Source organism: Hibiscus syriacus, unplaced genomic scaffold (assembly GCF_006381635.1).
Source record: "Hibiscus syriacus cultivar Baekdansim isolate YM2019G1 unplaced genomic scaffold, ASM638163v2 tig00117048_pilon, whole genome shotgun sequence".
Taxonomy (NCBI): domain Eukaryota; kingdom Viridiplantae; phylum Streptophyta; class Magnoliopsida; order Malvales; family Malvaceae; genus Hibiscus; species Hibiscus syriacus.
This window is the reverse complement of record NW_024063538.1, coordinates 14,494,122-14,516,071: the sequence shown is the minus strand read 5'-3', so window position 1 is coordinate 14,516,071 and position 21,950 is coordinate 14,494,122. Positions and strand designations below refer to the sequence as shown.

The 21,950-nt window shown below is 37.3% G+C and overlaps 2 protein-coding genes across 2 annotated transcripts; both read right to left on the bottom strand.

Annotated features, from left to right (window-relative positions):
- Positions 1 to 8,124: 8,124 nt before the first annotated feature.
- On the bottom strand, positions 8,125 to 9,899 carry LOC120197642 (protein unc-13 homolog). The gene is made up of 3 exons (XM_039199092.1): positions 9,459 to 9,899; positions 9,132 to 9,321; positions 8,125 to 9,026 (listed from the first exon to the last, which is right to left on the bottom strand). The coding sequence occupies exons 1-3, from the start codon at positions 9,897 to 9,899 to the stop codon at positions 8,125 to 8,127; spliced, it is 1,533 nt and encodes a 510-aa protein (XP_039055023.1).
- Positions 9,900 to 10,069: 170 nt separating this feature from the next.
- On the bottom strand, positions 10,070 to 20,604 carry LOC120197458 (protein unc-13 homolog). The gene is made up of 2 exons (XM_039198982.1): positions 20,144 to 20,604; positions 10,070 to 10,978 (listed from the first exon to the last, which is right to left on the bottom strand). The coding sequence occupies exons 1-2, from the start codon at positions 20,525 to 20,527 to the stop codon at positions 10,073 to 10,075; spliced, it is 1,290 nt and encodes a 429-aa protein (XP_039054913.1). The 5' UTR covers positions 20,528 to 20,604; the 3' UTR covers positions 10,070 to 10,072.
- Between the last annotated feature and the right edge of the window lie 1,346 nt (positions 20,605 to 21,950).

Genomic DNA, 21,950 nt, shown 5'->3' with positions numbered 1-21,950 from the left:
TCATCTTGTTTCGATTCAACTTCTCCATCATCTCAAAGAAGCATGGTGTTACAATTTGGACATTGGCTTGCAATGTGTCCATGCCCCAAATACTTAAAACATTGTATGTCATGGGAACGATTTGGAGTGGCGACAGTCTTACCCTTGCTAGTTTCGGAAATGGGTTTACTTCCTTTGGGTGGTCATCCTCTTTCTTGGGATGACAATAGAGGAGTCTTCTTGTATGAAATTTGCCCCCATTTTGAAATTGCACTCCCATAAGATCGTGTGGCACCCTTTATTTTGAGTTACTTTTCCACCTTTATGGTCATATGCACCATGTCTTCCATCTCCACATAATGTTATAACTCAACCACATTCGTAATGTCTAGATTAAGTTCCCCTAGGAATTTTGCCATTGTGGCTTCTCGATCCTTATCGATGTTGGCTTGAATCATGGCCACCTCCATCTCTTTGAGATAATCTTTAACACTTCGGTTACCTTGTGAAAGGTTTTGAAAACAGTTGAATAACTCCCGATGATAGTGGGTTGAAATGAATCGCCTTCGCATTACTGTTTTCATTTCATCCCATGTAGTGATAGGATGTTCTCCATTGCGTCTCCTACTTGATGTCAATTGATCCCACCATATTCGTGCATAATCCATAAACTCAAGGGCAGCAAGTTTTACCTTCTTGAGTTCAGAATAATCATGGCACCCGAAGATGTGCTCTACCTTATTTTCCCATGCTAGGTAAGCCTCGGGATCCGTCTTGCCTTGAAATAGTGGAATGGAAATCTTGATATTAATAAGATTATCATCCATTAATGGACGAAACCTTTAGGGTCTTATACCTCGATTTCCCATTCTTTTTTGTGATTCACGATATTCTTCTGGTCTTTCCAATTCTTCATTTTCTCCTTGATTGGCATCTTCTTTCTCTCGAAATCCTTGAGTACGCTCTTCTTCAATACTATCAATACGTTCATGGAGAGGTTCCAACCCTTCCCTCAAAATCCTAGTCAATTCACGCACCATGGGTTGCTTTTGTAGGTTTGGTTCAACGTTACCTGTAACTTGAGAATTGTCTCCCGAATGATGAGACATAATTAGTAATAAAAGATTACCTCAAAAAAAAATCTCACCAAACACTCCAAGAAAAGTCGCTCTCACTCGTGTTTCACTCGGGATGGCTTTTACCCTTAATGATCACTTTTGCCTTTTGCCACTCGTGCTTTGATTTCAAGTCCTTTTGGGAACTTTCTCAATACTTACAAGGTCTAGCGGACTTTGACTGAAACAATTGTGGCTTGGTAGTAAGGATACTTAAAAGAAATTGGCTACAAGGAAAAGAGATGGTAAGTAAAGGTAACAAAATTGAATAATTGAATATAAAGTTGAAGAAAATATTTTTCTTTAAAGATGAAAAGAATTACTCCCTCCCTCTTTAAATTTTTTTTTTGTTTTATTTTTTTTTAATTTTTTTATTTTTTTACTAACCTGGGAGAGAGAAAATGAAGCGATGCGCTTACTGAATCGGCTAGCTCTGATACCAAATAATATGATCTCGATTATGAGTTTCGAATCATATATATGATTGCCCGATCGTGATTCTAGTAAGAAATTGAATTGCTTGATTTGAACGGAAGATGATGGAAGTTGTAGTTTGGATGTAATGAAAGTATGGAGAAGGTATGGTTGGTAATGGCATGGAATATGAAAGTATGGAGAAGGTATGGTTGGTAATGGCGTGGAATATGAAAGATGGATTGAAAAGAAAATGGATTGTGACCCTCTAACTATATGGAGTTAGGAACCAACAATATAATTAGATGGAATCGAAGTGGAAGTAGATGGAACGTGATCCACTAGCTATAGATGAGCTAGGAACCAATGCTATAACAAAAGGAAATGGATGAAGACAACAAGACTATCTTGAAGCCGATAAAGTTCTACAAGAGAACAAGAATGAGAGAAACCTCTCAAAGTTGTTTTATATATTCAAATGTGTGTCTACAAATGATCCCAAATGTGCCTATTTATAGTGTTTCTAAGCAGCATATGAAAAGACTCAAAAGATGAAAACATTCTCATCAATTAAGCAATAAAATGCACTTGAATGTTTTGTCTTCTTATCTTAAAGGTTGGCTGAATATTCTAGATCATTTTGGGGATGAATCTAGACAATTTGAAGCTGAATTTGGCCTTAATTTCGTCCAAGGGGTGGAAGACTCTTGCTATTCCATGCTCAAAATTATCTTAACAAATGAATTAAATCACCCTTCATTGCATGCTCCCTTGAACTTAGATGATAACAATCAGATTTGAATGCCTTGAATGGGTGAATTAAGAGTCCTTCAATGGCTTGTCACATGGCTGAAGTTGAAAAGACTCTCCCTTGGCTCAAACTCATCCAATTCATCCATGCATAAAATTCCCGTAACAAAATTCCAGCCTGTACTGTCTTCAATAAATCAATCATATCTCAAGCTCCCGATATCATATTAAGGTGATTCAAAAGGAGTTGGAAATCTAAGAGATAGAGGAATAATGTCCAATTGATTTCTAGAACCAAAAACATCTGCATAGCATCCAGAATTTGAAGACATTCTGACTGACATTCTTGCATATGATGAAACCATTCAACTTCTCTTATGTACCTAGACACAAAGGTGAACTTTATTCAATATTTAATTGAAAACATGCATGAAACAATTAATAATTAATTTAATAAACGAACTAGTTTGATGAATGAACTAGTTTAATTAATGAACTACTTCCCTAAATGAACTAGATGATTTAAATGCAATGCATGCTTGAATGGACAACACACTTATTAAATGCAATGAATGTTATGCAAACTTTAAATTCTCATGCAAATTCATGCATAAGCAACGTAAAGTGTTCCTCCCTTATTATTCTTTCTTCATCACGTTCCAAACTTGATGTAAACATACTCTCCATGGATGCTTGAAATTCCTTAGCCCTTGCTTGTGTGATGGGGCCACTTGGGTACTTCTCCAAGTATTTGCTATTGACAATCATATCAGTATCTTACTAAGATCAAAGAGTTATACAATGCATTAACAGCGTGTCAGAGCGGTTTCTATCCTAGAACAGTTCGCTACCATCTTGAATGGTCTTCCTTCCGAGTATCAGTCGTTTATGGTGGTGATAACTGCTAGTAAAGATGCATTTTATGTTGATGGAGTTAAAACCGTGTTGGTTGATACAGAATCTCAATTAAAAGGGCACATGTCAATAAGTACGAATGTAGCTCGAGTACAAAACAACCAAGGTGGCAGTCGTGCTAGTCAGTATAATCAGAATCCTTAGTATGCTGGGAGGTCTGGAGCCAGAGGTTGTGAACGTTCGAGACTTCAATGCCAACTGTGTGACAAGACTGGGCATTCTATTGATCGTTGTTGGTACCATTTCGATCAAACATTTCCAGGTGTATTGGTTGAAAAAGGTGAAGCAACTGAAGCTCATCTTAGTGTTGTGGATGATTGTTCCTCGTGCAACATAGGTGCTTATGATCAGGCTAATGTCGCTTCTACCAGTTTTTTTCGATGGGTTGTTAATTCTGGAGCGACGCACCATGCAACGTCCGACGCCACAAAGCTGGTGAATAGTTTTTACTATACTGGACGAGGTAAATTGATAGTGGGAAATGTTTATAACTTAGATATTGCTAAAACTGGTAGTTTGGTTTTACCTGCTAGTTCTCGATCCTTGGTTCTTAATAATCTGCTACTTGTTCCCTCTATCACTAAGAATTTGCTTTCTGTATCAAAGTTTGCTAGAGATAACGAGGTCTACTTTGAATTCCATGCCAAGTCGTGTTTGGTCAAAGATGAGGTGACTAGACAAGTGTTGTTGGACGGGCAAGAATGCAATGCACTTTATCAATTTGCTGCTGAACCGGATAGTGGAGGAGCTGCAATCTCATCGAAGTTAAAGATTCTAATAGTGCAAATAAAACCTATGACCTATGGCACATGTGGCTTGGTCATCCTGGTCATCATGTTCTTGTACAGGCTTGTAAACATGTTGGAGTATTGTTTTCTTCTCTAGATAATAAAACTGACAAGTCATTTTGTGTAGCTTGTAGAATGGGTAAAAGTCATAAAATGCCATTCAATAACTCCACTACAGTATATGATAAACCCTTTCAATTAGTGTTCACGGATGTATGGGGACCATCACATATAGCATCGAGTGGTTTTCAATATTATGTATCTTTCGTTGATGCTTGTACTAGACATTGCTGGGTTTATTTACTTGAGTCTAAGGATCAAGTTCTTCAAACATTTCAAATGTTTTACAACATGGTGAAGACTTAGTTTGATAAAACGATAAAAGAGGTTCAAAGTGAATGGGGAGGAGAGTATAGGCATGTTTCGGTTTGGCTAAAAACTCTGGGCGCAACTCATCGATTGTCATGTCCGCACACTTCTAAACAAAACGGTGTAGTTGAGAGAACAAACAAACATATTATCGAATCGACTCTTGTGTTAATGGCTCAAGCATCGCTGCTATTTCGTATGTTGTGAGTACGGCCATTTATCTTATAAATTGAATGCTAACTCCTTTATTACAAGGAAAATCTCTGTTTGAAAATTGTATGCCAAACAGCCAGATTATAAATACTTAAGGGTGATCGAATGTCGTTGTTTCCCACACCTAAGACCATATCAGGATCACAAAATGAGCTATAAATCACAAGCGTGTACTTTCCTAGGCTACAATAATCAACACAAGGGTTATCAGTGTATGACAGTAGATGGTAGATTTAGACATGTAATTTTTGATGAGGGTTGTTTTCCATTTGCAGGGCTACCTAATTATAGGAAAAAAGTATTTTGACACTGGACAAACCAAACTTCCAGTAGATTTTCCCTTGGTGGATGGTGCACGTTAAGTGTGCATGGATTTTTCCACAATGCAACAAAGTCAAATTGGTCAGACTAGTAGAAATGCTTCGAGTATGGGGACATCAAATCAGCCACTTCACGAGCTACTTTCTACTAGTGCTCAACAGTCAATAACTCATGGGCAAGCTGAAAGTTCAAGAGGTGGTGGTGTTGGATCGAGTGATTAACAAGAGATAGGAAATGAGCATATTGAAGAGCATAGTGATGAGTTGGAAATGGTGCCTCGGTTGCTATTAATGGTCATCACATGCTCACCCGTAGCAAAACTGGTATTTTCAAACCTAAAATATATTCTGCCATGCATGGTGATGATGAGGAACCTATATCGGTGCATGAAGCTCTCAAATCTCCAAAATGGAAGGCAGTGGTTTTGGCGGAATATAAGGCTTTAGTGAAGAATAACAAATGGTCACTCGTGACTTTGCCTGAAGGAAGAACAACCGTGGGCTGTAAATGGCTATTTCGAGTCAAAAGAAATGCAGATGGTATGATACAAAGACACAAGGTCAGGCTTGTGGCAAAGGGTTTTTCGCAAACGCTTGGATAGGATTTTCAGGACTCCTTAAGTCCGATGGTTAAACCTTCCACGGTGAAGGCTGTTTTTTCGTTGGCAGCTCGAAATCGATGGATGTTATAATTGTCACAAGAGGCTTGATTGATGAAGCATAGATAGAATGTGAGTACATAAGTCCTTTCATATATGGATGATATAATTTTCACAGGAGGCTTGATTGATGAAATTGAGAATGTGGTGAGGCTTCTTGGTGAGAAGTTTCCCCTTAAGGACCTAAGGGCACTTAACTTCTTTCTCGGTGTAGAAGTAAAACGAGTAGGAGGTACTATATTTCCCAGTTAAAGCTGAATATAATGGATTTGTTGGTAAAAACTCAGATGAATAATGCTATACCCACGCCGACACCAATGATTGCTTCAGTTAAACTCACCAAAGATGATGCAAGTAGTCCTTTGGTTGATGTGAAAGAATATTGCAGTTTGGTAGGATCATTGTTATATGTGTGTCACACGAGGCCAGATATCGCCTACGGTGTGAATAAGTTGGCACAATTCATGCATATGCCTTGTGAGAAACATTTAGTGGTTGTAAAAAGGGTGCTGAGATATCTAAATGGCACTCTCGACTATGGTTTGGCATTTTTCTCGAACTGAGAGACTCTTCAACTTACTGTCTTTGCGAATGCAGATTGGGGAGGAAGCAGAGATGGCAGGCGGTCTGGAAATTGCATTTATCTGGGTGGTAATCTGGTAATGTGGAGCTCGAGGAAGCAGAAAATGATGTCATGGTTTACCACCGAGGCTGAATACAGGAGCTTAGTGGATGTAACGTCTGATGTATCTTGGCTAGAGGTGTTACTAGGAGACATGAGAGTGAAGGTGCAGGCCGTTCCTATTGTGTAGTGTGATGATACCATTGCGATAGCAATGAACGCCAATCCTATGTATCATTCCAAGACCAAACATGTGGAGTTGGATGTCCACTTCGTGCAAGAGAAGGTGGCATCAGACAAGCTTAAGGTGAACTATGTTCCCTCTGAGCACCAAGTTGCGGATGGCTTGACCAAGTCATTGACAAATGATTATTTTGTGCGGTTTAGACAAAATTTAGGAGTTCTGTCGTTTAAAGAAGTTGAAGAAGGAAAGGGTAGAGAGAATATCGAAGTATTCTAGAAGCTATAGAAGTTAGCCGTTGCAGTTAGCTTGTTATGCCAGCTAAGCTTAGTTTGGTAGAAATGTTATGAGTCAGTTAGGTGGTGTTTGTTTTCACTATGTAAGCTATTCAAACCACTTATGTCTGTGTCGCGCAGACCACGCGCAGACATTAGGCTTTGCAGACTGTTTGATTTTTAGAAGACAGAAGCCCTTCAAACGTCTGCGCGTGCTCTTCTTGGTGCAAACTTGATTTTATGTCTTCAAAGGTCTTCAAACCTCTTCAAGAACAATTATAAAATATAGTTATTTATTAAAATAATTTTAAATAATTTAATAAGGTTATTTATTTTAAAATAATTTATTATAAAATAATTTATTTTAAAATAATTTATTATAAAATAATTTATTATAAAATAATTTATTTTAAAATAAATTATTATAAAATATGGATTGATTTATTTTAAAATAATTTATTTTAAATAATTTATTAGTATGGATTGATTTATTTTAAAATATGGATTGATTTATTTTAAAATATGGATAGATTTATTTTAAATAATTTATTAGTATGGATTGATTTATTTTAAAATATGGATTGATTTATTATTGTAGTTGTATGGATTGATTTATTTTAAATAATTTATTAGTATATATTGATTTATTTTAAAATATGGATTGATTTATTTTAAATAATTTATTAGTATGGATTGATTTATTTTAAAATATGGATTGATTTATTTTAAATAATTTATTAGTATGAATTGATTTATTTTAAAATATGGATTGATTTATTATTGTAGTTGTATGGATTGATTTATTTTAAATAATTTATTAGTATGGATTGATTAATTTTAAAATATGGATTGATTTATTTTAAATAATTTAGTAGTATGGATTGATTTATTTTAAATAATTTATTTGTATGGATTGATTTATTTTAAAATATGGATTGATTTATTATTGTAGTTGTATTGATTGATTTATTTTAAATAATTTATTAGTATGGATTGATTTATTTTAAAATATGGATTGATTTATTTTAAAATATGGATTGATTTATTTTAAATAATTTATTATTGTAGTTGTATGGATTATTTAAATTTCAATATTGTAAAACTAAAATTATTTAAATCTCAGTATTGCAAAACTCTTTTAAGTTTAAAAAATCAGTTTATTTATATTTCAGTTCATTTTAGCAGTCTGCAGACGTTAAAAAACAAACAGTCTTTTTCTTGCATACTGCAGACTTTTGGTCCACCTCTTCTGCTGCAGATGCCTGCAGATGTGGTCCGCAGACTGCAGACCTTTTACTTCTACAAAAACAAACACCACCTTACTGCTTGTATCTAAAGTATAAATAGATGTCTATGGTTTAAGCTTTTACATATTGAATAAAAAGTATCGTTTCTGTAAGTGCTTCCTTATTAGGTTTGTTAATAAAAAGGCAGCTATATGGCTCAAATAAATCAGATTATAGCATCATTTGACTGTTATTTTCACTAGAGAAAATAAAAAAAGAAGAAGAAGAAGATAAATTGTTAGAGTTTCTTGGGCAATTGATAAGCCTTCTTAAGGAACTTAGCTGCTATTTCGTCATTCCTATAACACAAAACTCTCAAAACTGTGTTGGGTTCAGTGGGATCCCAATGACCGGTGGTGGGTGGCAATGGAAGCTTTGATTTAGTAGTAGAAGAAGAAGAGCAACTCTCGAGCGTTAAATTCCTGAATTTCTCGATCAGGCTCTCTGTATCTGTTTGGAACAAGGGGAGAATCTCATTAACAGTGGTGGAGAACTCTTCCACCAACTCAGCCGGGAGTCCATCTCCATTAGACCAAAACAAATCAGTCAAACACCTAAAATCCTCGTCGATCATCTCGTAATCCTGCAGGGTGAACGCACGAGCAGGGCCTCCGGCAAGTAAAACCAGCAAGAAACCATCGAAACAAACCTGCATCACTTGAGTGATAACCCGTGTCCTAACCTTGTGATGCACCTTTAATGAAATGACCTCCAAATGGTGGTCGAGCTCTTGAAGAAAAGGATCAATTCTTGAAGATGAAACTTCCCCGACATACAAACCATCCCAGAAGAGATGAGTTAGGTCACGGAAGATGACTTTGTTCGCCGTTGCTTCACATAGCTGTTGGATCCCTTCTTCACATGCATCAGCTGAGACTCTAAACGCTTTCTCCATGTTCCCATTGGAAATATCATGAGTTTCCCTTTTCGCCAATCCATCCAACTGAGTTTGAAGATAGTGCAGTGTGTTAATTCGACAGCACATTTGGGGTGTCCCGGAGGAATCACTGTCATTGGCAGTTGCAGTCCCAGCATGAGGCTTCTTATGAGCCTTTTCTTTTCTCTTGAACACACTGGGAAGCTTGGAGGGTTGAGAACATCTCGTCAAAGGCGGCATTGTGGGTACATAACTACTGCTCTCTGTGTATCACAAGATGCGTTAAGAATTCGTAAACAGAAAAATAATTAAGTGAAATCAACACGAAATTGTGATACATGCATTAGTCTTGTGTAGGTAAAACGTACCACAGCCGGACTTTGTCATGGAAATGTAATATTGAAGACAGTCATTGATCCCAGTGGCTAAATCGGGAAGCAAATCCGCATGTATAGTTATTGGTAACGAGAAGAATGCTTCAACAGCTTCATCTACAATACGCAACACATCAACTGCAGATAGAGCAAAACGCTCCCTAGTGGCCTTGGGATCCCATGCCTACAGAGAGATGAGAAAAATACACGATGCATAAGTATACCGGTTTCATTTGGCATAAGATGGTCAAATTATGGATTTGATCCCTCTACTATGCTTGAATTTAGTCATTATCTGGGACAGAATTCAACCCATATTACCTCTTGTTGCAGGTTCCTGTGAACCCATTCCTTCAATCTATCAGTTCTGGTGGTTATCCATGATTTAACCAGATCACAAATGACAGATTCTGCCTCATAAGGTACCATCTCCCTTATGATTGACTTCCCACCATCTTCACTCTCAACTACCATTTGCACCAAATCTTTCTCCAATTTGTCTGCAACTTTCAGCACTCGTAAAATATCCGGCGACAGTTCGTCGATGCCGGAAATATATTGCTTGAGCTCATTCCCGTAGCAGGAATGAAGGGTGACGATTGCTACGGTGGCTGCAAGCGGATGCCACCGTTTTAATATGGGACTGAATACTTCCTTCTCGGTAGAAGCCAGTGTACGCAATTCCTCTGCAAGTCTGGCCATGAAAGGAAGCTCGTTGTGATGGTGCTTTGATGGAGAGTTGCTCGACTTTTCCTTATCCATTACCTGTCTAGATACATATCAATTGATAAAAAAACGTGTTATCTTTCAGGTAAAATTGTGAAATCCTTCCCCTAGTGGACTTAATTTGAATATTCTTGTTTTATCCTTAATTTTGCCAAGATTTAGTCCATGAAGTTATTTCAGGATATAGGAGACTTGTTACCTGATGTTGCTCATTCATATACAGGGACAAAATAAAAGATTAAGCTCAAATATTGGGAACTTGCCTGGGAAAAAGCAGCACACAATGATGACTTTATGTATCCATCAACTCTCTCATATCCCACATCGTTTCCGTTTCCTTCAACACCATCTTCTTCTGCCATTATCTTTGCCGATAGAACCGCCATGGAAACAACACATGCCATCGACTCAGTGTTATCTCTACGAAAACAACTGTGGTAAACAACAAGCCTTTTCTCAGCCCAACCTGAGATCGCACTCAAAGTAGAACTCAACATCTTGGCATAATTGGCATCTCCTTTCAATGCCTTGGCATCGTTTTCGACTCTCACTAACATTTTATCGGCTGCGTTCAACAGGTCGCCTTCGGCATGCTCCGTCGACGTGTAACGGTTAAACAATATCCACAGGAAGCTAAGATTGTGAAGCGTCTGGTTCAATCCCAGGACCAACCATGTCTTCTTTATGAGCTCTAGGACTTCGTCTAGCTCTTCAACCACTGATGTCTCGTCATTTTGATCAAAACATGCTTCGAGCAGCATTTTGTAGATTTTGAGGTTCAAAGGGAAACCATTTGCCCAGTTACTATTATCAGAAATTGACCCGTCGTCGCGTGATCTACAAGCGAGCGATGTTACGATGCTCCGAAGGGCTTGCATCAATTCGTTGATTGTTACGGTGTTGAAAGGGTTCTCTGATACCCCGTCGATGACCTTTCTTAGCTGCTGTGGCGCAGTGTCTTTGTTGTTTAATGGTATTAGAGGATGCAAGAGGAGTCCGGCTTCGAGGAGCTTCAAATTTCTCCTCTGCCAAGCTTCGTATTCTTCTTGGTTCGGGAAATCCGAAGGCTGGAGTTGCTGCAGCATCTCGAGTGGTAAAACCAAGGACTCTATCGTCTGATAAAAACACAAATTGGCACTACTTTTGTTAATAAAGGTGTGATCGAGTTGAATCGAATTTGAGTAATAATAAACTCTTATTTAAATTTCAGATACAGTCAAATAATCAGCTCAAGTTCAATTAAATTTAGGGTCAACTACATAAATGGTTACTTATGTTTGAATAAGGTTTTTGTTTTCCCATTGAAGTTTCAACGGTTGTAAATTAACCTAATCACTAATGTTACCAATTTATAACAAATCGATCACTCAATGTTCACAGTCGTTATTATGGATGATGAAAAGCTGATGTGGTACATTAATCGCTACCCTGACACCATTTGACCACGAGAGAGCCGTTTTTGTTGGTAATGCTCAATCCCACATAGTGTTGGAAACACTATTGGGAATGGTATTTAAGGCTTGACATTCCACTTCCTTGTTGAGTGATAGAGAACAAGGGGGGCTCTCGCGCACCGCCGCCGCCGTCCGTCCGTCTCGTCTCGGCTCGGCTCGGCTCGGCACGGCACACGTCCGCGCGGATACTATCTTTTTAGAGAAAATTCTTGAGGAACTGCTGAGGACTGTTTGAATTTCAAATAATAACAGCTGAATTATTTTTTATCAGAAATTAAACAGTTTATTCCTAAATTAAATCAGAAACGTTAAGATGTACCTGGACTGATTTACAGCTTTGTACAGAGGAGACAAGCTGTTAATATCAGGAGTTACAGGAGTTATTTGATTTAATTCCAGGGGTTACATGATATAATTTCGGGAGTTATAACAGCTGAATAATGATACAATGAACCTGGACTATTTCTGAGTCAGGTTCATCTAGTCATTTCAGCTGTTACAAATAAGAGGTTTAATCCTGAAATTTTATGGACGACTTTAACCCTATTTCTAGCCTATAAATAGAGAGCTATATTCAGCTTCTCAACTCACTCCAAAACATTCACAATTCACTTACCAAAGTGTTTTCTAAAGTTCTCTCTGTGAGTTCTCTCTGAGTGCTTTCCGATCAGAAGTGCAATACCACCAGCAGTCCACTCCGGTTTCGGGTGTACGGAATTCGGAGCGACCGTGTTAACCTCGGGGGACGGTCCGCCTACTGCAGCGATTACACACATCGAGGCGAATTCGTTTCTAAGGCAGTGGTCCTTACCACGACACGGTTTACGAATCTGTTCTTCTTAATTACTGTTTATATTTTCAGTCAGTGCTAACGGTGTAGTTTTGCAGTTCATATATCCAACAATTTAGAAACGAATTCCCATAAACTGCAATCATGTCGACACCTTTGAGCAAACTCATTCCCGATCTTTCCAAGCTCGATGCACTTGATGGAAAGAACTATAGAAGGTGGTCCCAAAGAATTCTTATATTCTTCGAGCAACTTGATCTTGATTACGTGTTGCTCAAGCCACCACCTACCATGCCGCCAACCCCAGCTGTTGGTAATGATGCTGATGCGGTCCTCAATGATGATGCCTTAGCAACTGCCGCCGCCGCTCTCGCTACCTACGAGAAATTCGAGAAGGATAACAAGACGGTACGAGGACATCTGCTCAGCCACATGTCAAATAAACTATTTGATATGTTCCTTAGAGAAAAGAGTGCCAAGGCAATATGGGACACTCTCGACAAGAAGTATGGTGCGGATGATGCGGGGATCAAGAAGTACGTTGTCGGCGAATGGCTCAAATTCCAGATGACAGACGACAAGCCAATAATGGATCAAGTCCATGACTATGAGAACTTAGTCGCTGACATCATCGCTGAAGGGATGCAAATGTGTGAGGTGCTGCAAGCCAATGTACTCATTGAGAAACTGCCCAAGTCCTGGTCCGATTACCGTAACTCTCTTAAGCATAAGAAGAGAGACATTTCGCTTGAAGAACTTGTGGGCCATATGAAGATTGAAGAAGATCATGAAACGTGGGAATCAAGACAAAAAGACGAAACCACAGAAGGCTACCAACTTCAAGAAGTCAGGAAAGGCCAAACCGGAAGGAAAGACGTTCAAGTGTTATGTCTGCGGTTTACCTGGCCACAAGGCTTACCAATGCCAACACCGCTCAGACCGCCAGAATGACAACAAGCCACAGATGCACGTTGTAGAAGAAGATGATGAGATCATTGCTGCGGTGGTCTCAGAAGTTAATCTGGTGGAGAACAGTTCAGAATGGGTAGTTGACACTGGCGCTTCGAAGCATTTCTGCGCAAGGAATGAGTTTTTCACTGAGTTCGAGGATGGAAACACTGGTGAACGTGTGTACATGGGGAACTCTAGCAGCTCTGAAGTGCTAGGCAAAGGCAAGGTTTTACTCAAGCTGACTTCTGGTAAAACTCTGGCTTTAAATAATGTTCTGTATGTACCTGCCTTGCGTAGAAATTTGATAAGTGGTGGGCTTCTGAATAAGGCAGGCATTAAGTTAGTTTTTGAGGCAGATAAACTTTTACTTTCCCGAAATGGTGATTATGTGGGGAAAGGGTTTTTAAGCAATGGTTTATTTGTCATAGAAACTCAATTTAATGAAAATAAAGCTACCACTTCTGCTTATATTGTTGAATCCATTGATATGTGGCATGCTAGATTAGGACACGTGAATATTCATGCTTTAAAGAAATTAATGAATATGAATGTTCTGCCTAAACTAGACACAACTAGCTTTAACAAATGTGAGATTTGTGTAGAAGCTAAGCATACTAAACCTCACTTTAAGACTGTTTCTAATAGAAAGACTGAACTGTTAGAACTCATTCATACTGATCTAGCAGATTTTAGAAACACTGAAAGTAAAGGAGGAAAACACTACTACATAACTTTTGTAGATGATTATTCAAGATATACAAAAGTTTATCTCCTAAGAACTAAAGATGAAGCTGAAAACTTCTTTCTTATTTATAAGGCAGAAGTTGAAAATCAGTTAGATAGGAGAATCAAACGAGTTAGATCTGATAGAGGTGGTGAATATGGATCTAATTTCTTAAAAGATATTTGTGAAAAGAATGGCATAATTCATGAAACATCAGCCCCCTATTTTCCTCAACAGAATGGTATAGCCGAAAGGAAAAATAGAACTTTAAAAGAGATGATGAATTCTTTACTAATAAGTTCTGGGTTATCTGATAACATGTGGGGGGAGGCCATTCTATCGGCAACTCATATCTTGAACCGAGTTCCTCATAAGAAATTAGATTCTACCCCATATGAATTGTGGAAAGGATACGCTCCTAATTTACAATACCTGAAAGTGTGGGGGTGTCTGGCTAAAGTGGGCTTGCCAGACTTTAAGAAGTCCACCATCGGACCTAAAACCGTTGATGCAGTGTTTATAGGGTATGCTACGAATAGTGCTGCATACAGATTCATGCTTTTACAAGATTATTCTATTTGTGAATCAAGAGATGCTGTTTTCTTTGAAAATACTTTTCCTTTAAAGGAACCGAGAATAAATATTGAAACACAAATAGAATATATTCCATCAACTTCTTCTAGTAAACCTGCTAGGTCTTCTGAACAAATTGATTTTGAGCCTAGAAGAAGTAAAAGGCAAAGAGTTGAAACCTCTTTTGGACCAGACTTTATTACTTCCTTTATTTCTGAGATAAATGATTTAGACTTCATTTCAGATCCTATAGCTCAAATTTTTCTATTAGATGAGGATCCTAAAACTTTTGAAGAAGCTATAAGATCTATCGATGCTAGTTTTTGGAAAAGCGCTGTTAATGATGAACTAGAATCGATAATGTCTAATCATACTTGGGAATTAGTTGACTTGCCTAAGGGATTCAAACCAATCTCCAACAAATGGGTCTTCCGGAAGAAACTAAGGCCAGATGGTTCGATTCAGCGATACAAGGCAAGGTTAGTCGTCAAAGGGTTCACTCAAAGGTTTGGTTTAGACTACTTTGATACATACTCTCCCGTTACAAAAATCTCAACGATTCGTGCATTATTTGCACTAGCCTCTATTCATAAGTTGCAGGTACATCAAATGGATGTTAAGACTGCTTTCTTGAATGGGGATCTAGATGAGGAGATTTACATGGAGCAGCCACTAGGTTTTGAGGCACCTGGTATGGAAGGCAAAGTTTGTAGACTCAAAAAGTCACTCTATGGACTTAAGCAGGCTCCTAAACAGTGGTATGAGAAATTTCATAAAACTATTCTTAGTTTTGGTTTTGTTGTGAATGGTTCGGATGCTTGTGTGTATTCGAAGATGTTTGAAACTGAATGTGTTATCATAAGTCTTTATGTTGACGACATGTTGATTTTCAGTTCTAACATTGAGTCCATTAACAAAGTTAAAAATTTCTTGTCCACTAAGTTTGAGATGACAGATTTGGGAGAAGTAGATGTAATCTTAGGAGTCAAAATTACCAAAACTGAGAAGGGATTTTCTTTATGTCAAGCACATTATATAGAGAAAGTGCTAAAGAAATTTGACAGTTTTGATGTCGTTCCTGTTCGAACTCCTTATGACCCTAGCATACATCTAGTTAAGAATAAAGGAAGTAGTGTTTCCCAAACTGAATATGCTAAATTAATCGGAAGTTTAATGTTCTTAATGAACTATACTCGGCCTGATATTGCTTATGCTGTGAGTAGACTAAGTAGATATACTCATAATCCGAGTGGTGAGCACTGGATTGCGCTTAAACGCTTACTGAAGTATCTTAAGGGTACTGTGAATTGGAAACTTGAGTTTGTTGGCTTTCCTGCGGTATTGGAAGGATATTGTGATGCCAACTGGGTTTCTGATAATGATGAGGTAAGCTCTACGAGCGGGTATGTTTTTACTTTGGGTGGAGCAGCGATCTCGTGGAAATCATCAAAGCAGACTTGTATTGCTCGTTCTACCATGGAGTCAGAGTTTATAGCTCTTGACCTAGCTGGGCAAGAAGCCGAGTGGCTCAGAAGCTTGTTAGCAGATATTCCGTTGTGGGGAAGACCGACTCCTCCAGTTTCATTGTTGTGTGATTCACAAGCTGCGATATGTGTGGCTAAGAACCAAGCTTACAATGGTAAGAAAAGACACATTCGCATAAGACATGAATCAGTTAGACACTTGATAAAGAATGGAGTGCTCTCTTTAGAGTATGTGAAGTCGGAAAGGAACCTAGCAGATCCACTTACCAAAGGGTTAAGTCGGAAGCTGGTCCTAGATTCGTCGAGGGGGATGGGTCTAAAGCCCATTGGTTGAGGAATTCATGGTGGATACCCAACTTAGTTATCTAAGTTCCATGTGGTCAAACGAAACCATGGAAAGACTCATAGTGCACATTCCTACTGCCTATCCCTATGATGAATAATGTGCATGCCCAGGATGAGCTTAATTGCTCTTAATAAATTCATAGCCCAGGCTTTGGGTGGTCTTAGTGAGAAAGACTTGATGAATTTACCGATTTTGGCTGAATATCTATTCTTAATAAGTTCATAACCCAGAGTGAGTGGGTAGGAAATGATGAACTTACCGACAGAAAGGTTGAGTTTGTTAAACTCTTAATAAATTCAAATCCAAGTATTTGGATGGTTCTAGTGAGAAGGACTTATTGAATTTACCGATAAATGAGGTTGAATATTTATTCTTAATGACTTCTTAGCCCAGAGTTTGGGTGGTTCATTTATAATGAACTTGAAAAAAAGTCACCATACCCTTTGTGAGGTTGAGCTATTATAAAAGCTCTTAATTATTTCATATTCCTTTTTAAAGGGTGGTTTATGTTGAGATAAACTTGATGAAATAACCTATGTAAGTGAGAAGGGTTAGCCGCCTTCTATGAAAAATGTTGGGCTATTTTTCTAGCACACTTACTAGAATCCTGAGGTAAGATGGCCAAATATATACTTTTGTATATATATCTTACACATCGAGGACTCAGGTGGATGAAGGGGTTAGTTGTGTGTTATGAGTTTACCCTGATCTTAGAAAGTTCCAGACTAGTTTCACTTATCTAAGAGAAGGATTGCTCATCATCACTATGTACTAGTTCCAGATATGTTCACTAGTGCTTAAACAACTAATCTCGCTATTACTCTTCTGGAAAGCTTGTTTTCGAGTTTCAGAAGATTTCTTTCGCATTAGTGGGGGAATGTTGGTAATGCTCAATCCCACATAGTGTTGGAAACACTATTGGGAATGGTATTTAAGGCTTGACATTCCACTTCCTTGTTGAGTGATAGAGAACAAGGGGGGCTCTCGCGCACCGCCGCCGCCGTCCGTCCGTCTCGTCTCGGCTCGGCTCGGCACGGCACGGCACGGCTCGGCTCGGCTCGGCTCGTGGTCGTGGTCGAGGTCGAGGTCGTGGTCGTGGTCGTGGTCGTGGTAATACGTGTCTTCGACACGTCCGCGCGGATACTATCTTTTTAGAGAAAATTCTTGAGGAATTTCTCTTTGAAAGAAACAAATGGAAAATGTGAAAGATATCAACTGATATTTATAGGCTGCTGAGGACTGTTTGAATTTCAAATAATAACAGCTGAATTATTTTTTATCAGAAATTAAACAGTTTATTCCTAAATTAAATCAGAAACGTTAAGATGTACCTGGACTGATTTACAGCTTTGTACAGAGGAGACAAGCTGTTAATATCAGGAGTTACAGGAGTTATTTGATTTAATTCCAGGGGTTACATGATATAATTTCGGGAGTTATAACAGCTGAATAATGATACAATGAACCTGGACTATTTCTGAGTCAGGTTCATCTAGTCATTTCAGCTGTTACAAATAAGAGGTTTAATCCTGAAATTTTATGGACGACTTTAACCCTATTTCTAGCCTATAAATAGAGAGCTATATTCAGCTTCTCAACTCACTCCAAAACATTCACAATTCACTTACCAAAGTGTTTTCTAAAGTTCTCTCTGTGAGTTCTCTCTGAGTGCTTTCCGATCAGAAGTGCAATACCACCAGCAGTCCACTCCGGTTTCGGGTGTACGGAATTCGGAGCGACCGTGTTAACCTCGGGGGACGGTCCGCCTACTGCAGCGATTACACACATCGAGGCGAATTCGTTTCTAAGGCAGTGGTCCTTACCACGACACGGTTTACGAATCTGTTCTTCTTAATTACTGTTTATATTTTCAGTCAGTGCTAACGGTGTAGTTTTGCAGTTCATATATCCAACAGTTTTGACGGATTTTCTCTTTCATATCCACACTTCCTTTGTTGTTGTTTTATACTATATACCAGCCCCTTTCAATCCCTTCAATCCACTCCTGTTTTAGTGTATTTTTCATTAGATTCTCGTGTGTTTGGTTTAAAGATTAATGGTTAATTTGAAGAAAAAAGGAAAAAATGTTGTCTATTTTTCACAAGACATTTGTTAATTCACCAAAGGAGCTGAACAATTCATCTTCTCAGAAATCTTCAAAGAATCGTAAACAACCTAAAGAAACTCTAAATGAAATCCTTTCTCATCATCTTTACAACACTTTCTCCATGAGCTTTGGCAACACTATGATCTTAGCTTATGTCTGCCATAAAAGTCAACCTTCAATCAGTAAAAGGTAACAAGTTTTGTACGAGAAAATAACTCAAATGGTTCATAAGGGGATTGCCTGGGTTCTCCCCTCTGCTATGGTTTCTCGTCTCTCTTTATACTCCCACAGTCCTACTCTTTACGCTTTCCTATTATTTACTTTATTCATATTCGCTGCACCATACTGGATCGACACGTGGTCTCACATCATTTATCATCAACAACTCAGATTTATCTCATGATCTCCAAACTATTCATCATCCACTACTTATAAATCTCAAAGCTAAGGTTTAGGTATTTGTTTACATATTTAAAACTAAAAGTAACATATCTGCTTTAAAATACAAATTTTTGCTAAGTTCAAAATATTAAGTAGAATAACCATTATCATTCACTATATGTTTTATTAATAATGAACAAACAATTGTCTCTTGCAGCTTCTTGTGTCTCACACGAATTTGATCAATGGCCAAAAGATTAGGAGTCACCTAAAGCTGGTAGATTTGGCTGACAGTGAACGTGTGAAAAAGGTTGAGTTGAAGGTGAAAGATTGAAGGAATCCCAGTTTATAAATAAAGCTCTCTCAGCGCTTGGAGATGTGATTTCTGCCCTTGCATCCAAGTCTAACCATTATTCCTTACATGTTTCACCCCCTCTCTATCTCATCACTCTCATGCAAACACAACACATACGCTCAACACATCAAAAACTAAGTCTAACATCAAAACTTCTACTCTTTCTACTTTTCCATGAAACCAGGAACTCGACTAACGCATAAGCTATAGAGTTCTCTGAGTAAAATGGAAGAGAAAAATCGGTCAAAATGGCTCTGTCGTGGTCAAATGGTGTCAGGTCAGCAGTTAAAGTGTCACATTTGTTTTTTGTCACCACAATAACAGTTAACGTTAAGTGATCGATTTGTTACAAATCGATAATGTTAGTACCAATTTTTACTTTTGAAACTTCAGTTAGAAAAATAGATACTTACTTAAACATAAGTGATCATTCGAATAGTTTACCATTAAATTTATTTACTATAAAAAGGAAATAATATAGATGTACGAAATTTTAATCTCAACTATTTCATTTATAATCATTCAATAATCATAAATCATTATAAAATTAGTGAAAGTGAATCACATCTGTATTTATAGAAAGTCCAGTGAATTCTAGGACTTGATCAAATTATGGATTTAATTTTAAATTGATCGTTAAATTTCATAAAATTCTAATTAAATCTTTAAATAGAAGTATTGTTTCAATTAGTTCTTTCCTTCAACCTACTCGTTACCTTTAGTGGTAACACCATCGATTGAAATATTTTAAAATTTCGGATTAATATAAATTTTTGTTATAGTTTAGGGATGTCGTGTGTTTAACCTAAAAAGAAAGAAATGTTGTACAATTCTTTTATGGGTAAAGTACATTGAGATCATTGAATTATATTCAAATTATCGTTTAAATCAGTGAACTTTTAATATTTATAAAATAATTATTAAATTTTATCAAATTGTTATAAAAAGATCATTAAATTTATCAAATTCTTATACTTATTATAACGTTGCAATTATTATTTTGTAATATTTTAATAGATACAATGAATTATTTTATAAATTTGAATGTTTAGTGACCAAAACGATTGTTTGAGTATAGTTAAATGACCACTAATGTAATCCGATTTTTAACTAACCTGATTAGCAGCAAATTTCGAGAGAGCTTTTCTAACTATGGAATCCGTTTGCTCTGAAACACGCAATTGAACTCGCAACGTCTCCTCAATCGAACTCGCCTTTTTGACTCGGTCCTTGCCGTGCTTGTTACCACTCGACTTCCTCCGAGATCGCAATCCTAAAGCCTTCTTCATCTTACTTGCCGCCCTGGACGTCAATGACGTGTGTGATGTCGAAGCCCCTTTCTCCGATTTTGTTACGTTATTATTCGACTTTTTACCGCCGCAACTCAGACATGCTCCAACCAGAATCTCGTAAGCCGTCTCACGGAGCTCCGAGTCCGATAAATCCGTCGCCAACTCCCCGAAGGGACACGGAAGCGTTTCAGTATGGTCATTACGCATTGCCCTCGCAACCTTTATCGCCGACGCCGCCTCCGCGATTGTCGTTTTATGATGATGGTAACGTCGTTTGACTTTCCTGGAAGTTCTGTTCCCTAATGTACACAACATGTTAATTGTATCAGAAATTAAAAAAGGGTAAGAATAAACTAAATTTGACATGTTCATTGAAGGTTTTATAGAGGGTGATTGGTGATTAATGCACTGTTTTTTTCTTTGTTTTTATTTATTCTGTTTGGACCAACGGAAAATCTTGAATATGAAGGAAACGAAATGAAAGTTCTGCGAATTTCATCAAACAGAATTTCGGACAGTGAAAGGATATGTATTCTTCTCCTACAAAAGCGAAGACTGTATAATGGATATGAATAAATTTCAGACATTTCCTCAATGGTTTAATTATGATTTTAATCCCTCTATTCTATAAAAATTTAATCATTATTCGGCATAATTTGAGCCTTCACTTTTATAAAATTATTAGTGGGTTTCAAACTTTCAGACTCTATAGTGTTTTTAATCAATCATGTTCAACCAATAATAAAATCACGTCACTCAAATGCCTTAACTTTATTTTAAATAAACTTTGACTACATCACTTTAAGACAGCAACTAATGGTGTTATCAATTTATATATGCTCATAACATTATTAAAACAGAGAGATCAAACACTGTCAAATTGAGGTATTAAGACAAATTTCATATTTTAACATTATTGGTAGGCTAAAACTATAATTAGACCTTTCTGGCTCTGGATTCATTTTCCTTGAATGAGCAAGAGATCAAAAACTTTTTTACATTTAGCTCCTACGTAAATTCAATTGATTATATGTAGTCCAAATGTGGGAATCACTTCCTTTTTAATATGATTTTCGTCCTTGCAATGCCATCATTGGGGGGCTATGCACATAATTGACAATGATTTAAAGGTCCTGGAAATTATGGAGCATTTCGGAAAAGCTCCTCCGAATTCGTACCGGTTTTCGACACGGGTATTTTGGTACAATCAGAAATACGGTAAATTTTATTTTCATAAAAAATACACTACCACAATCAATTGGTAAGATTATAAATAAAAAATAAAGAAATTTATACAAATAGAGAATCACCTGTTGATTTTTTGAGTTATCGAAGATCAATTTTTTTTAATCTTCTGATTCTGATATTCAACGATCATCGTTTGATAATCCTTTTACCGGCAATAATGTAGCCATCGAAAAAAAAAATGCTGGGAGAAAGGAGAAGAGAAACATGAATATTTGCATTACAATTTTGGTTGGAAAAGAATGAGAGAAAATTGGGATGAGACGGAAGATGGCAAGTTCGGATAAAATTTGTGCGTGTTGGTTTACATGTTTACTGATTGTTATGTTGTTTATTTTTATTTACTATTTTATTATCTTTATTTTAATTAATTAATTTTTTTGAT

Bases quoted from the DNA above. Each gene is read 5' to 3' on its own strand.
- LOC120197458 (XM_039198982.1), bottom strand. From the start codon at position 20,527: ATGCGTAATGACCATACTGAAACGCTTCCGTGTCCCTTCGGGGAGTTG. The intron at 10,979-20,143 runs GTTAGTTAAAAA...TGTTTTTATCAG, and splicing joins CGAAATTTGCTGCTAATCAG to ACGATAGAGTCCTTGGTTTT.
- LOC120197642 (XM_039199092.1), bottom strand. From the start codon at position 9,899: ATGGATAAGGAAAAGTCGAGCAACTCTCCATCAAAGCACCATCACAAC. The intron at 9,322-9,458 runs GTAATATGGGTT...ATCTCTCTGTAG, and splicing joins ACAGGAACCTGCAACAAGAG to GCATGGGATCCCAAGGCCAC. The intron at 9,027-9,131 runs GTACGTTTTACC...TGTGATACACAG, and splicing joins CATGACAAAGTCCGGCTGTG to AGAGCAGTAGTTATGTACCC.